Genomic DNA, 17,320 nt, shown 5'->3' on the forward strand with positions numbered 1-17,320 from the left:
CGCCGTGGACCGGACACACCTATGTTGGAGAAAACAGAATTTATGTTTACCTGATAAATTACTTTCTCCAACGGTGTGTCCGGTCCACGGCCCGCCCTGGTTTTTTAATCAGGTCTGATAATTTATTTTCTTTAACTACAGTCACCACGGTATCATATGGTTTCTCCTATGCAAATATTCCTCCTTAACGTCGGTCGAATGACTGGGGTAGGCGGAGCCTAGGAGGGATCATGTGACCAGCTTTGCTGGGCTCTTTGCCATTTCCTGTTGGGGAAGAGAATATCCCACAAGTAAGGATGACGCCGTGGACCGGACACACCGTTGGAGAAAGTAATTTATCAGGTAAACATAAATTCTGTTTTCTCCAACATAGGTGTGTCCGGTCCACGGCGTCATCCTTACTTGTGGGATATTCTCCTCCCCAACAGGAAATGGCAAAGAGCCCAGCAAAGCTGGTCACATGATCCCTCCTAGGCTCCGCCTTCCCCAGTCATTCTCTTTGCCGTTGTACAGGCAACATCTCCACGGAGATGGCTTAGAGTTTTTTGGTGTTTAACTGTAGTTTTTATTATTCAATCAAGAGTTTGTTATTTTAAAATAGTGCTGGTATGTACTATTTACTCTGAAACAGAAAAGAGATGAAGATTTCTGTTTGTAAGAGGAAAATGATTTTAGCAACCGTTACTAAAATCGATGGCTGTTTCCACACAGGACTGTTGAGAGGAATTAACTTCAGTTGGGGGAAACAGGGAGCAGACTTTGGCTGCTTGAGGTATGACACATTTCTAACAAGACGATGTAATGCTGGAAGCTGTCATTTTCCCTATGGGATCCGGTAAGCCATTTTTATTACATAAAGAGAAAAAAGGGCTTCACAAGGGCTTTTAAGACTGTAGACATTTTCTGGGCTAAAACGATTTATATATAAGCATATTTTATACTCCATAGCCTTGAGGAATTATTTTAATCTTGGGAACTATGTAAAATAACCGGCAGGCACTGTATTGGACACCTTATTCTCTAGGGGCTTTCCCTAATCATAGGCAGAGTCTCATTTTCGCGCCTCTATTGCGCACTTGTTTTTGGGAAGCATGACATGCAGATGCATGTGTGAGGAGCTCTGATACATAGAAAAGACTTTCTGAAGGCGTCATTTGGTATCGTATTCCCCTTTGGGCTTGGTTGGGTCTCAGCAAAGCAGATACCAGGGACTGTAAAGGGGTTAAATATAAAAACGGCTCCGGTTCCGTTATTTTAAGGGTTAAAGCTTCCAAATTTGGTGTGCAATACTTTTAAGGCTTTAAGACACTGTGGTGAAATTTTGGTGAATTTTGAACAATTCCTTCATACTTTTTCACATTTGCAGTAATAAAGTGTGTTCAGTTTAAAATTTAAAGTGACAGTAACGGTTTTATTTTAAAACGTTTTTTGTACTTTGTTATCAAGTTTATGCCTGTTTAACATGTCTGAACTACCAAATAGACTGTGTTCTGTATGTGGGGAAGCCAAGGTTCCTTCTCATTTAAATAGATGTGATTTATGTGACACAAAATTTAGAGAAAATGATGCCCAAGATGATTCCTCAAGTGAGGGGAGTAAGCATGGTACTGCATCATCCCCTCCTTCGTCTACACCAGTCTTGCCCACTCAGGAGGCCCCTAGTACATCTAGTGCGCCAATACTCCTTACTATGCAACAATTAACGGCTGTAATGGATAATTCTATCAAAAACATTTTAGCCAAAATGCCCACTTATCAGCGAAAGCGCGACTGCTCTGTTTTAGAAAATACTGAAGAGCATGAGGACGCTGATGATATTGGTTCTGAAGTGCCCCTACACCAGTCTGAGGGGGCCAGGGAGGTTTTGTCTGAGGGAGAAATTTCAGATTCAGGGAAAATTTCTCAACAAGCTGAACCTGATGTGATTACATTTAAATTTAAATTGGAACATCTCCGCGCTCTGCTTAAGGAGGTGTTATCTACTCTGGAGGATTGTGAGAATTTGGTCATTCCAGAGAAATTATGTAAAATGGACAAGTTCCTAGAGGTCCCGGGGCCCCCCGAAGCTTTTCCTATACCCAAGCGGGTGGCGGACATTGTAAATAAAGAATGGGAAAGGCCCGATATACCTTTCGTCCCTCCCCCCATATTTAAGAAATTGTTTCCTATGGTCGACCCCAGAAAGGACTTATGGCAGACAGTCCCCAAGGTCGAGGGGGCGGTTTCCACTTTAAACAAACGCACCACTATACCCATAGAAGATAGTTGTGCTTTCAAAGATCCTATGGATAAAAAATTAGAGGGTTTGCTTAAAAAGATGTTTGTTCAGCAAGGTTACCTTCTACAACCAATTTCATGCATTGTTCCTGTCACTACAGCAGCGTGTTTCTGGTTCGATGAACTAGAAAAGGCGCTCAATAAAGATTCTTCTTATGAGGAGATTTTGGACAGAATTCATGCTCTCAAATTGGCTAATTCTTTCACCCTAGACGCCACTTTGCAATTGGCTAGGTTAGCGGCGAAAAATTCTGGTTTTGCTATTGTGGCGCGCAGAGCGCTTTGGCTAAAATCTTGGTCAGCGGATGCGTCTTCCAAGAACAAATTGCTTAACATTCCTTTCAAGGGGAAAACGCTGTTTGGCCCTGACTTGAAAGAGATTATCTCTGATATCACTGGGGGCAAGGGCCACGCCCTTCCTCAGGATAGGTCTTTCAAAGCCAAAAATAAACCTAATTTTCGTCCCTTTCGCAGAAACGGACCAGCCCCAAGTGCTACGTCCTCTAAGCAAGAGGGTAATACTTCTCAAGCCAAGCCAGCCTGGAGGCCAATGCAAGGCTGGAACAAAGGAAAGCAGGCCAAGAAACCTGCCACTGCTACCAAGACAGCATGAGATGTTGGCCCCCGATCCGGGACCGGATCTGGTGGGGGGCAGACTCTCTCTCTTCGCTCAGGCTTGGGCAAGAGATGTTCTGGATCCTTGGGCACTAGAAATAGTCTCCCAAGGTTATCTTCTGGAATTAAAGGGGCTTCCCCCAAGGGGGAGGTTCCACAGGTCTCAATTGTCTTCAGACCACATAAAAAAACAGGCATTCTTACATTGTGTAGAAGACCTGTTAAAAATGGGAGTGATTCATCCTGTTCCATTAGGAGAACAAGGGATGGGGTTCTACTCCAATCTGTTCGTAGTTCCCAAAAAAGAGGGAACATTCAGACCAATCTTAGATCTCAAGATCCTAAACAAGTTTCTCAAGGTTCCATCGTTCAAAATGGAAACCATTCGAACAATTCTTCCTTCCATCCAGGAAGGTCAATTCATGACCACGGTGGATTTAAAGGATGCGTATCTACATATTCCTATCCACAAGGAACATCATCGGTTCCTAAGGTTCGCATTCCTGGACAAGCATTACCAGTTTGTGGCACTTCCGTTCGGATTAGCCACTGCTCCAAGAATTTTCACAAAGGTACTAGGGTCCCTTCTAGCGGTGCTAAGACCAAGGGGCATTGCAGTAGTACCTTACTTGGACGACATTCTGATTCAAGCGTCGTCCCTTCCACAAGCAAAGGCTCACACGGACATTGTCCTGGCCTTTCTCAGATCTCACGGGTGGAAAGTGAACGTAGAAAAAAGTTCGCTATCTCCGTCAACAAGGGTTCCCTTCTTGGGAACAATAATAGACTCCTTAGAAATGAGGATTTTTCTGACAGAGGCCAGAAAATCAAAACTTCTAAACTCTTGTCAAATACTTCATTCTGTTCCTCTTCCTTCCATAGCGCAGTGCATGGAAGTAATAGGTTTGATGGTAGCGGCAATGGACATAGTTCCTTTTGCGCGAATTCATCTAAGACCATTACAACTGTGCATGCTCAGTCAGTGGAATGGGGACTATACAGACTTGTCTCCGACGATACAAGTAGATCAGAGGACCAGAGATTCACTCCGTTGGTGGCTGTCCCTGGACAACCTGTCACAGGGGATGAGCTTCCGCAGACCAGAGTGGGTCATTGTCACGACCGACGCCAGTCTGGTGGGCTGGGGCGCGGTCTGGGGACCCCTGAAAGCTCAGGGTCTTTGGTCTCGGGAAGAATCTCTTCTCCCGATAAATATTCTGGAACTGAGAGCGATATTCAATGCTCTCAAGGCTTGGCCTCAGCTAGCAAAGGCCAAGTTCATACGGTTTCAATCAGACAACATGACGACTGTTGCGTACATCAACCATCAGGGGGGAACAAGGAGTTCCCTGGCGATGGAAGAAGTGACCAAAATCATTCAATGGGCGGAGACTCACTCCTGCCACTTGTCTGCAATCCACATCCCAGGAGTGGAAAATTGGGAAGCGGATTTTCTGAGTCGTCAGACATTTCATCCGGGGGAGTGGGAACTCCATCCGGAAATCTTTGCCCAAATTTCTCAATTGTGGGGCATTCCAGACATGGATCTGATGGCCTCTCGTCAGAACTTCAAGGTTCCTTGCTACGGGTCCAGATCCAGGGATCCCAAGGCGACTCTAGTAGATGCACTAGTAGCACCTTGGACCTTCAAACTAGCTTATGTATTCCCGCCGTTTCCTCTCATCCCCAGGCTGGTAGCCAGGATCAATCAGGAGAGGGCATCGGTGATCTTGATAGCTCCTGCGTGGCCACGCAGGACTTGGTATGCAGACCTGGTGAATATGTCATCGGCTCCACCATGGAAGCTACCTTTGAGACGAGACCTTCTTGTTCAAGGTCCGTTCGAACATCCGAATCTGGTCTCACTCCAACTGACTGCTTGGAGATTGAACGCTTGATCTTATCAAAGCGAGGGTTCTCAGATTCTGTCATTGATACTCTTGTTCAGGCCAGAAAGCCTGTGACTAGAAAAATCTACCACAAAATATGGAAAAAATATATCTGTTGGTGTGAATCTAAAGGATTCCCTTGGGACAAGGTAAAAATTCCTAAGATTCTATCCTTTCTTCAAGAAGGTTTGGAGAAAGGATTATCTGCAAGTTCTTGAAGGGACAGATTTCTGCCTTGTCTGTGTTACTTCACAAAAAGCTGGCAGCTGTGCCAGATGTTCAAGCCTTTGTTCAGGCTCTGGTTAGAATCAAGCCTGTTTACAAACATTTGACTCCTCCTTGGAGTCTCAATTTAGTTCTTTCAGTTCTTCAGGGGGTTCCGTTTGAACCCTTACATTCCGTTGATATTAAGTTATTATCTTGGAAAGTTTTGTTTTTGGTTGCAATTTCTTCTGCTAGAAGAGTTTCAGAATTATCTGCTCTGCAGTGTTCTCCTCCTTATCTGGTGTTCCATGCAGATAAGGTGGTTTTACGTACTAAACCTGGTTTTCTTCCGAAAACATTAACCAGGAGATAGTCGTGCCTTCTTTGTGTCCGAATCCAGTTTCAAAGAAGGAACGTTTGTTGCACAATTTGGATGTAGTTCGTGCTCTAAAATTCTATTTAGATGCTACAAAGGATTTTAGACAAACATCTTCTTTGTTTGTTGTTTATTCTGGTAAAAGGAGAGGTCAAAAAGCAACTTCTACCTCTCTCTCTTTTTGGATTAAAAGCATCATCAGATTGGCTTACGAGACTGCCGGACGGCAGCCTCCTGAAAGAATCACAACTCATTCTACTAGGGCTGTGGCTTCCACATGGGCCTTCAAGAACGAGGCTTCTGTTGATCAGATATGTAAGGCAGCGACTTGGTCTTCACTGCACACTTTTACAAAATTTTACAAATTTGATACTTTTGCTTCTTCTGAGGCTATTTTTGGGAGAAAGGTTTTGCAAACCGTGGTGCCTTCCATCTAGGTGACCTGATTTGCTCCCTCCCTTCATCCGTGTCCTAAAGCTTTGGTATTGGTTCCCACAAGTAAGGATGACGCCGTGGACCGGACACACCTATGTTGGAGAAAACAGAATTTATGTTTACCTGATAAATTGCTTTCTCCAACGGTGTGTCCGGTCCACGGCCCGCCCTGGTTTTTTAATCAGGTCTGATAATTTATTTTCTTTAACTACAGTCACCACGGTATCATATGATTTCTCCTATGCAAATATTCCTCCTTTACGTCGGTCGAATGACTGGGGAAGGCGGAGCCTAGGAGGGATCATGTGACCAGCTTTGCTGGGCTCTTTGCCATTTCCTGTTGGGGAGGAGAATATCCCACAAGTAAGGATGACGCCGTGGACCGGACACACCGTTGGAGAAAGCAATTTATCAGGTAAACATAAATTCTGTTTTTATCGAAGCGGGGATTCTCTGAGTTGGTCATTGATACTTTGATTCAGGCTTGCAAGCCTGTCACTAAAAAATATTACCATAAGATATGGCGTAAATATCTTTTTTTGGTGCGAATACAAGGGCTACTCATGGCGTAGGGTTAGGATTCCTAGGATTTTGAATTTTCTCCAAGAAGGATTGGAGAAGGGATTATCAGCTAGTTCCTTAAAGGGACAAATTTCTGCTTTGTCAGTTTTACTACACAAGCGTCTGGCGGATGTTCCAGACGTTTAGTCTTTTTGTCAGGCTTTAATCAGAATTAAGCCTATGTTTAAACCTATTGCTCCGCCATGGAGTTTGAATTTAGTTCTCAATGTTCTTCAAGGGGTTCTGTTTGAACCCATGCATTCCATAGATATTAAGCTGTTATCTTGGAAAGTTTTGTTTCTAGTTGCTCTCTTCTGCTCGAAGAGTTTCTGAGCTTTCTGCGTTACAATGTGATTCGCCTTATCTTATATTCCATTCTGATAAGGTGGTTTTGCGTACTAAACCTGGATTCCTTCCTAAGGTTGTTTCAAATAAGAATATTAATCGGGAAATTGTTGTTCCTTCCTTGTGTCCTAATCCTTCTAAGAAGGAACGTCTGTTACATAACTTGGACGTGGTTCGTGCCTTGAAGTTTTACTTACAAGCGACCAAGGATTTCCGTCAAACATCTTCTCTATTCATTGTTTATTCTGGAAAGCGTAGGGGTCAAAAAGCTACGGCTACCTCTCTCTTTTTTTTCTTTTTGGCTGAAAAGCTTCATCCGCCTGGCATACGAGCAGCCTCCTGCTGGACAGCAGCCTCCTGAAAAAATTACGGCTCATTCTACTAGAGCTGTGGCTTCTACATGGGCTTTTAAAAACGATGCTTCTGTTGAACAGGTTTGTAAGGCTGCGATTGGTCGTCCCTTCATACTTTTTCCGAATTTTACAAATTTGATACTTTTGCTTCTTCTGAGGCTATTTTTGGGAGAAAGGTTCTTCAAGCAGTGGTGCCTTCCGTTTAGGTATAGGTCTTGTCCCTCCCGTTCATCCGTGTCCTGTTGCTTTGGTATTGTATCCCACAAGTAAGGATGAATCCGTGGACTCGTCGTATCTTTTGGAAGAAAAGGAAATTTATGCTTACCTGATTAATTGATTTCTTTTACGATACGAGTCCACGGCCCGCCCTGTCCTTTTAAGACAGAATTTATTTTATTTTTCAAAACTTCAGTCACCTCTGCACCTTTTGGCTTTTCCTTTCTCTTCCTATAACTTCGGTCCAATGACTGGGGGTGGAGAGAAGGGAGGAGCTATATATACAGCTCTGCTGTGGTGCTCTTTGCCACTTCTTGTTAGCAGGAGGATAATATCCCACAAGTAAGGATGAATCCGTGGACTCGTCGTATCGTAGAAGAAATCAATTTATCAGGTAAGCATAAATTATATATTTTCGTATTAGGCACCCCTGACGATTTCCATGATTTTCATTTATAAATAATTGGGTGTTTGAATCAGCAATTTCATTTTGATCTATCAAATAACTGAAGGACAGAATAAATATTTCAGTAGTGAAATTAGGTTTATTGGATTAACAAAAAATGTAATATGCATCAAAACGAAATTAGACAGGTGCATAAATTTGGGCACCCCAACAGAAATATTGCATCAATATTTAGTAGAGCCTCCTTTAACAGAAATAACAGCCTCTAGACGCTTCCTATAGCCTGTAATGAGTGTCTGGATTCTGGATGAATGTATTTTGGACCATTCCGCCTTGTAAAACATCTCCAGTTCAGTTAGGTTTGATGGTTGCCGAGCATGGACCTCCCGCTTCAAATAACCCCACAGATTTTCAATGATATTCAGGTCTGGGGACTGGGATGGCCATTCCAGAACATTGTACTTGTTCCTCTGCCTAAATGCCAGAGTAGATTTTGAGCAGTGTTTTTGGTCGTTGTCTGGTTGAAATATCCAGCCCCGGCGTAACTTCAACTTTGTGACTGATTCCTCAACATTATTCTCAAGTATCTGCTGATATTGAGTGGAATCCATGCGACCCTCAACTTTAACAAGATTCCCAGTACTGGCACTGGCCACACATCCCCGCAGCATGATGGAACATCCACCAAATTTTACTGTGGGTAGCAAGTGTTTGTTTTGGAACGCTGTGTTCTTTTGCCGCCATGCAGAACGCCCCTTGTTATGACCAAATAACTCAATCTTTGTTTCATCAGTCCACAGCACCTTCTTCCAAAATGAAGCTGGCTTGTCCAAATGTGCGTTTGTGGCGTGTGTGCAGAAAAGGCTTCTTTCACATCACTTTCCCATACAGCTTCTCCTTGTGCAAAGTGCGCTGATTTGTTGAACAATGCACAATGACACCATCTGCAGCAAGATGATGTTGTAGGTCTTTGGAGGTGGTCTGTGGGATGTTTTTGACCGTTCTCACCGTCCTTCTGTCTCTCTGATAATTTACTTGGCCTGCCACTTCTGGCCTTAACAAGAACTGTGCCTGTGGTCTTCCATTTCCTCACTATGTTCCTCACAGTGGACACTGACAGCTTAAATCTCTGCAATAGCTTTTTGTAGCCTTCCCCTAAACCATAATGTTGAACAATCTTTGTTTTCAGGTCATTTGAGAGTTGTTTTGAGGTCCCCATGTTGTCATGAGTCAAAGAGAACAACAACTTGTAATTGGCCACCTTAAATACCTTTTTTCATAATTGGATGCACCTGTCTATGAAGTTCAAGGCTTAATGGGCTCACCAAACCAATTGTGTGTTCCAATTAATCAGTGCTAGGTAGTTACAGGTTTTCAAATCAACAAAATGACAAGGGTGCCTAAATTTATGCACCTAATTTCGTTTTGATGCATATTGCACATTTTCTGTTAATCAAATAACCATCATTTGACTACTGAACTATTGTGTCCTTCAGTGATTTGATACATCAAAATGAAATTGCTGATCCAAACACCCAATTATTTATAAATGAAAATCATGGAAATTGTCAGGGGTGCCTAAACTTTTGCATACGACTGCATGTATATATAAATATTAAAATCAGTGGCGGACATAGCCATTACATGAAATATTCAGAATATCTATATACCAGTCTAGCTTAAAAGCAGCCGTCAATAGCATATACCTGTGGCACTTAAAATACTTTTATATCCTATTCCTTTTTTAAAAGCCTGAGTGAAAAAGAATGAAATACAAGTCTGTCCCCCGACCACTCGCACCCCAGCAAGTATTGCTCAGGCACTGGAGTTGGGTCTCATAGACCAAACCATGCTGCCCTGGCTTACAGGAGTGATTTCTGTAAACATTTCCCGACTTGGAGATAACTTTACACACATTTAGGCAACGCAATCCACATAAACTTGCTTGCACCACTCTGTCGCAAACATGAATTTTATAGAGCATGCACAGAATTAATCAAGCCTCCACAGATGTCCCAGCCTCTTAGGTAGGACCTTCTTTCTCTCAAGGTCCCTTCTTCTTTTTCATATGTCGGAAATATAAATCTAAATTACTAAATTAGACAAACACCCCTGTTTTAAAGGGAAGTTAAACAGTAAATACATACTAGACATATTGATGTATTTAAAGGGACAGTCTAGTCAGAATTAAACTTTAATGATTCAGATAGGGCATGTCATTTTAAAACAACTTACCAATTTACTTTTTTCATCAAATTTGCTTTATCTTGGTATTATTTGAAAGCTAAACCTAGGAGGCTTGCATGCTAATTTCTAAGCCCTTCAAGGCCGTCTCTTATCTGAATGCATTTTGACAGTTTTTCACAGCTAGATGGTGTTAGTTCACGTGTGCCATATAGATAACATTGTGCTCACTTACGTGGAGTTACCTAGGCGTCTGCACTGATTGGCTAAAATGCAAGTCTGTCAAAAGAGCTGAAATAAGCGGGTAGTCTGCAAAGGCTTAGATACAAGGTAATCACAGAGGTAAAAAGTATATTAATAAAACCGTATTAGTTATGCAAAACTGGAGAATGGGTAATAAAGGAATTATCTATTTCTCTTGTAAAGGTGTATCCAGTCCATTACTTGTGGGATATTCTCCTTCCCAACAGGAAGCTGCAAGAGGACACCCACAGCAGAGCTGTCTATATAGCTCCTCCCCTAACTGCCACCCCCAGTCATTCTCTTGCAGCTCTCGACAAGAAAGGAAGTATCAAGAGAGATGTGGTGATTTAGTGTAGTTTTTACCTTCAATCAAAAGTTTATTTTTAAATGGTACCAGCGTTGTACTGTTTTTACTCTCAGGCAGAAATTGGAAGAAGACTTCTACCTGGAGGTTTGATGATCTTAGCGGTTTGTAACTAAGGTCCATTGCTGTTCTCACACATAACTGAAGAGTATGGAAAGAAAACTTCAGTTGGGGGGACGGTCTGCAGATTGCCTGCTTTGAGGTATGTTCAGTATATTTTTTTCTAGAGAGATAAGGTCTAGAAAATGCTGACAGTGCCTGGTATATTTAAGGTAAGCCTGATGCAGTGATTTAACAACAACTGGGATCATGCTTGCAAAAAGGGATAATATTCATGTTAATACCTATATTACTTAGTGTAAAAACGTTTGCATGATTTATAAATAAAAACGTTTTTTCTCTGAGGGTGATAAATCTTTATTTGGGGCCTAGTTTCCACATGGCTTGTTAGATTACTCCTAGGAGTACTTTTTTAAGGCCCTCTGACTTTGAGTGCATGGTGGGAGGGGCCTATTTTCGTTTTCAGTCTGAGACATCCAGCTTCCCTGAAGGAGTCCTCTGGCTTATAGGACCTCTATAGATGGTTTTGGGGAACAAGGAGTTCCCTGGCGATGAGAGAAGTGACCAAAATCATAAAATGGGCGGAGGATCACTCCTGCCACCTATCTGCGATCCACATCCCAGGAGTGGAAAACTGGGAGGCGGATTATTTGAGTCGTCAGACATTCCATCCGGGGGAGTGGGAACTCCACCCGGAGATCTTTGCCCAGTTGACTCAGTTATGGGGCATTCCAGACATAGATCTAATGGCGTCTCGTCAGAACTTCAAGGTTCCTTGCTACGGGTCCAGATCCAGGGATCCCAAGGCGACTCTAGTGGATGCATTAGTAGCGCCTTGGACCTTTAACCTAGCTTATGTGTTTCCACCGTTTCCTCTCATTCCCAGGCTGGTAGCCAGGATCAAGCAGGAGAGGGCCTCGGTGATCTTGATAGCTCCTGCGTGGCCACGCAGGACTTGGTATGCAGACCTGGTGAATATGTCATCGGCTCCACCATGGAAGCTACCTTTGAGACAGGATCTTCTAGTACAAGTTCCATTCGAACATCCAAATCTAGTTTCCCTTCAGCTAACGGCTTGGAAATTGAACGCTTGATTTTATCTAAGCGTGGGTTTCGGATTCTGTAATAGATACTGATACAAGCCAGAAAACCTGTAACTAGGAAGATTTACCATAAAATATGGAAAAGATATATCTGTTGGTGTGAATCCAAGGGATTCTCATGGAGTAAGATCAAAATTCCTAGGATCCTTTCTTTTCTCCAAGAAGGTTTGGATAAGGGATTATCAGCGAGTTCTCTAAAGGGACAGATTTCTGCTTTATCTGTCTTATTACACAAACGACTGGCAGCTGTGCCTGATGTTCAAGCTTTTGTTCAGGCTTTGGTCAGGATCAAGCCTGTTTACAGACCTTTGACTCCTCCCTGGAGTCTGAATTTAGTTCTTTCAGTTCTTCAAGGGGTTCTGTTTGAACCTCTACATTCCATAGATATCAAGATGTTATCTTGGAAAGTTCTGTTTTTGGTTGCTATTTCTTCTGCTAGAAGAGTTTCTGAGTTATCTGCTCTGCAGTGTAATCCGCCCTATCTGGTGTTCCATTCAGATAAGGTTGTTTTGCGTACTAAACCTGGTTTCCTTCCAAAGGTTGTTTCCAACAAGAATATTAACCAGGAAATAGTTGTGCCTTCTTTGTGTCCGAATCCAGTTTCAAAGAAGGAACGTTAGATGTAGTTCGTGCTTTAAAGTTCTATTTAGAAGCAACAAAGGATTTCAGACAAACGTCTTCTCTGTTTGTCGTCTATTCTGGCAAGAGGAGAGGTCAAAAAGCTACTGCTACCTCTTTCCTTTTGGCTGAAAAGCATCATCCGATTGGCTTACGAGACTGCCGGACGGCAGCCTCCTGAACGCATCACAGCTCACTCTACTAGGGCTGTGGCTTCCACATGGGCCTTCAAGAACGAGGCTTCTGTTGATCAGATATGTAAGGCAGCGACTTGGTCTTCCCTGCACACACACAATTTTGCCAAATTCTACAAATTTGATACTTTTGCTTCTTCAGAGGCTATTTTTGGGAGAAAGGTTTTGCAAGCCGTGGTGCCTTCCGTTTAGGCAACTTGATTGGCTCCCTCCCTTCATCCGTGTCCTAAAGCTTTGGTATTGGTTCCCACAAGTTATGGATGACACCGTGGACCGGACACACCAATGTTGGAGAAAACAGAATTTATGGCACCCTATAGTTTCTCCTGTTTTTTCTCCTGTCCGTCGGTCGAATGACTGGGGTGGGCGGAGCCTAGGAGGGACTATATGGACAGCTTTTGCTGTACTCTTTGCCATTTCCTGTTGGGGAAGAGATATTCCCACAAGTTATGGATGACGCCGTGGACCGGACACACCGTTGGAGAAAGTAATTTATCAGGTAAGCATAAATTCTGTTTTCAAATGCCAATATAAGGGTAAAGGAGCTACTTGTAAACAATTTAATACACTCCAGCAGGTAAAGTGGATAATTGGGAACAAATTAAAGGGGAGAAAATGTTTGAGTAAACTGTCCCTTTAACCTTTAGTAGATGTAAAAAAATTTTTTATATTGATTAAAAATTTAAAATGTAAGAGTAATGGCTGTTGTAAAGGGACAGTCAAGTAAAAAAAAAAAAACTTTAATGATTTAAATAGGGCATGTCATTTTAAACTTTCCAATTTACTTTTATTACCAATTTTGCTTTGTTCTTTTGGTATTCTTAGTTGAAAGCTAAACCTAGGCGGTTCATATGCTAATTTCTTAGACCTTGAAGGCCGCCTCTAATCTGAAAGCATTTTGACAGTTTTTCACCACTAGAGGGCATTAGTTCATGTGTCTCACATAGATAACATTGAGCTCAGGCACGTGAAGCTCCTAGGTGTCGGCACTGATTGGCTAAAAATGCAAGTCTGTCAAAAGAACTGAAATAAGGGGGCAGTTTGCAAAGGCTTAGATACAAGGTAATCACAGAGGTAAAAATTATATTATTATAACTGTGTTGGTTATGCATAACTGAGGAATGGGTAATAAAGGGATTATCTACATTTTTAAACAAAAATTCTAGTGTTTACTGTCCTTTCAATAAAGTAATGGGTGCTGCTATGTTTTAACTTGATTTCTATTTATCTCTGTGCAAACAGGGCCTTTTTTTTTTTTTTAGATAACCTCATGTTCCACATTGCCTTGTTTGAACAGTTTTTTTTTTTTTTAGACTATTTTATATATCTCCCTAATTGTCTTCGGCATGAAAATTAGATAATGGGTAACTTAATTTAAAACTTTGGGCCTATTACTTTATAAAATCTCAGTGGAATTTAGAAAACTATTTTCAGAAAAATTTTTGCAGTAAAAGGAAAAAAAACAAAAATATATTGCATCGTTTAACTACACAAACATTTTATGGTACAGTCTCATGCTGCATCTCCTAAACTGATATATATTGCTAAACCACTCTGTCATTTTTTTTTTTATTTTTTAGCCTTGACGGGATTTGAAACTAATAACAAATATGAAATAAAAAATAGCATGGGGCAAAAAGTCTATTTTGCTGCGGAAGAAAATGATTGCTGTAATCGCAACTTTTGTGGATCTGCTAGATCATTTGCCATAACAATTGTTGACAATACTGGTCGGGAAATTATTAGATTACACAGACCTCTTCGATGTTCCTCTTGTTGTTTTCCATGTTGTCTTCAGAAGGTAAGTATATAGTACTGTTAGTTTATTTATTACATTTTATTCACATAACCAACATAATTAGCATTTCTTTCCAATGACATGGAGAGTCCACAATTCCATTCATTACTGTTGGTAAATTCAACGTCTGGCCACCAGGAGGAGGCAAAGATACCCCAGCCAAAGCTTAAGATCCCTCCCACTTCCCATACTCCCCCAGTCATTCTTTGCCTCTGTAACGTGGAGGATGGCGAAGATGGTGTTATGAAGTCTTTAATCTGTAGCTTCCCTTCAAGATAGGACTGGAGTTAATGCTGTGTCCATGTAAACCTCTTAGTAAGAATATTGGTAGTTGTTAGCTGCTGGATGTCGTAGGGAACTTCTCTGTCCTCCTTCCAGCAATCTGTGCTAACACCCCCACCTGGCAAACAGTGTTCGCTTACACTGCTTTTCTTTCTACTTCAAGTCCCTGTCAGAAGCCTGGATGAAGCTGTCAGACCTGAAAGTGCTGTGTCTGCCCCACAGCAGAGGATCCTAATGGTAAATGTCCTTTACTTCACAGGGTGGATAGTATAAGGCACTATGAGGGGTTAAAGACCTATTTGTAACAAAAAACAAACGTGGGCTCAAGGCGTATGGGGAATTAAGTTCCTTGATATCAAATCACCCTCCTTTACAAACACACATTCATGTAAGAAGCTGGCACTCGCGTCACTATCGGCAAAGACTTAAAGGTAAAGTATGGCAGGTATTAATCTGATAGCCGGGTAGTATATGGGATCTTACCACGATGTACTTGCCTCAGCCGGATCCCTGCTTACCTACACCTGGCTTTACTTCTCCTGGATGCCGTTATTCCCATTTGCCATACGGACGGTGACTGGAGAAACACTGCTGCCAAACACAGCTACTTTGTTAGTCTCCTGCTTCCTGCAAACAGTCAATTGGATCTCCTCCTGCAGCGTCACAACCCCACATGCTGTATGACAACCAGAGTACCGAGTAAATCGTTTCAAATCCAGTATATACAAAGACCAGGTGAAACTCAAGGCGCAAGAGTTATAATACAAAATAAGCTTTATTAGGAAATGTGAAAAAACATTAAAAAATAGTTATCAGGGGGGACAGCAGCCATGTTCAGTCACACAACTGCATGCTGCTCAAGCTTTTCAGAAATACTATTATAATATCTTGCAAAAGCATCAACTATACAAACACTAAGCAGAATCGAAGTCTACTATGAACAGCGCATCTGAAATTGATATTGACAAGATTGCTGTTAGCATAAGTGCTCAGAGACAATCTGAGGCCTTGACCTCTTTCATACCCTCCGGCAGAGCGCTCTTCCACCCTGTTACGCGGCACTAAGCAAGTGCTTAATTGCAACCAAGTATCGACTATTAACTCTGTGGGACACAACATCTAATATGGAACAGCTACAAGAAGCAATCTGCGTACTTCTGGAGGAGCATTTCCTCAGATTGCATTGACTAGTAGGTCAGTGTTTCAATTACAACAAGCTCACTACCAATGATTCTGCCATAGATGTAGAGGAAACGAACGGAAAACCAGAATTACAGCAAGAAGCCCACGCAGCGACCATCTGCTACCTACAACATTTTGAGCCGGGAATGCCAGAAACAAAATATTTCTGAGGCGCACTTTGGCGAGGACATCCACAGCGAGCCTAATTCAGAGAATACTACATTGTCAGGCCACCTCACGCTACTAAGAAGCATGCTACTCCCTTCAACTTACCAAAGAAGGAGCTTTGTAATCTACTACCACTTAACCAGATGCGAGGAGATGAGTCTGCAGCAAATCCTGTAATAACCCGCATGGAGATCCTGACCAACATACAGAGGCATTGTTTTACCCTGTTTTTGGGAAATACCACTGCTAACGGTAATCTAAACTGGCGATCCGGCATAGGATGACTGCCACAAACCACACAAATGTGAAGTATCTTAATTTCTCTTAAGCCGCTTATGGATAAACATTGGGACTGTTCTTTTTCAAATTTACTTCTACTAGGGGGCCACTCTACCTTGCTGCTAAGATCTAGTGATTTGTCCAAACCTAGCATGCATGAACCCTAAGCTTAAAGGATTACTTTCTGTTATAATTTTTAAGCTAAACAACTAACATATTAAAGTTAATAAACATTAATTGAAACCTACTGACCTATATTTTCTCCAAAACGAAGTTTCATAACATTCAAAAAGTTATATCTTTTATTCGCCGATGATGTCACGTTATCCTGCCCACTATTTTCAGCACTGTGTGTTCAAAATACTTAAACCAATAACTTTGTGTTTAAAGCGCCATTTTGAAACCTAGGTATTGTAAACGGATTGGTACAGAGCAAAGGATACCCACGGAGTGGGTTTGGAAAACAATTAAATTTGCAGACAAGATTTCTGATATACGGTAGAGATATGTTAATGAATTGCTATTGATAAAAAGCGTATTTGGGGTAGTTGGTTAGTAACAGGCATAGAAAATATTTACTTACAGTGGCCCTTTAAGGTTTGGGGAACATTATCTGTTTAGACACTGCAGTAAATACTTTCACCTAAATTGAGAAATGTATGCATAACCTTTTATGTCAAATGTCTGCAGCTAGTGTATTAGATATTATTTATATTTGGTGCAACACGCAAGCATAGGCACATGAGGCTTTAACTCATTTCTGATATTGACCAGTATAGAGGTTTAACACAAGACAGACAATACATTTATATACACAACCCTACCTGAGAAAACCATAGTCTAGCCAAAACCTTTTTCATTCGCATTCCAATAGATCTCCTATTATAACATTAGCTCTCATAGCCTGGTATCCATACTCTTGTCTGTATTTCTCACGCCCTTATATTATAGTCAACGGCCGAGACAGCAATGGCATGCTTACTTTACCTATTCTCTTGAATTTAGGGGATTCATTTGATATCTTTACACAGCAGGCATTTTTTTTTTTTTTTTTTTAAAGGGACACTGAACCCAACTTTTTTCTTTTGTGATTCAGATAGAGCATGAAATTTTAAGCAACTTTATAATTTACTCCTATTATCAAATTTTCTTCATTCTCTTGGTATCT

At 41.6% G+C, this 17,320-nt stretch overlaps 1 protein-coding gene across 1 annotated transcript in view; it reads left to right on the plus strand.

Moving 5' to 3' along the window:
* Positions 1–17,320, plus strand: part of LOC128656218 (phospholipid scramblase 2) — a 341,004-nt gene that overhangs the window by 223,294 nt on the left and 100,390 nt on the right. The window contains exon 6 of the mRNA XM_053710007.1: positions 14,024–14,244. Coding sequence (XP_053565982.1) covers positions 14,024–14,244 — 221 coding nt within the window. The remainder of the gene's footprint in view (positions 1–14,023; positions 14,245–17,320) is intronic.

This window comes from Bombina bombina, chromosome 4, assembly GCF_027579735.1.
Source record: "Bombina bombina isolate aBomBom1 chromosome 4, aBomBom1.pri, whole genome shotgun sequence".
Classification (NCBI taxonomy): domain Eukaryota; kingdom Metazoa; phylum Chordata; class Amphibia; order Anura; family Bombinatoridae; genus Bombina; species Bombina bombina.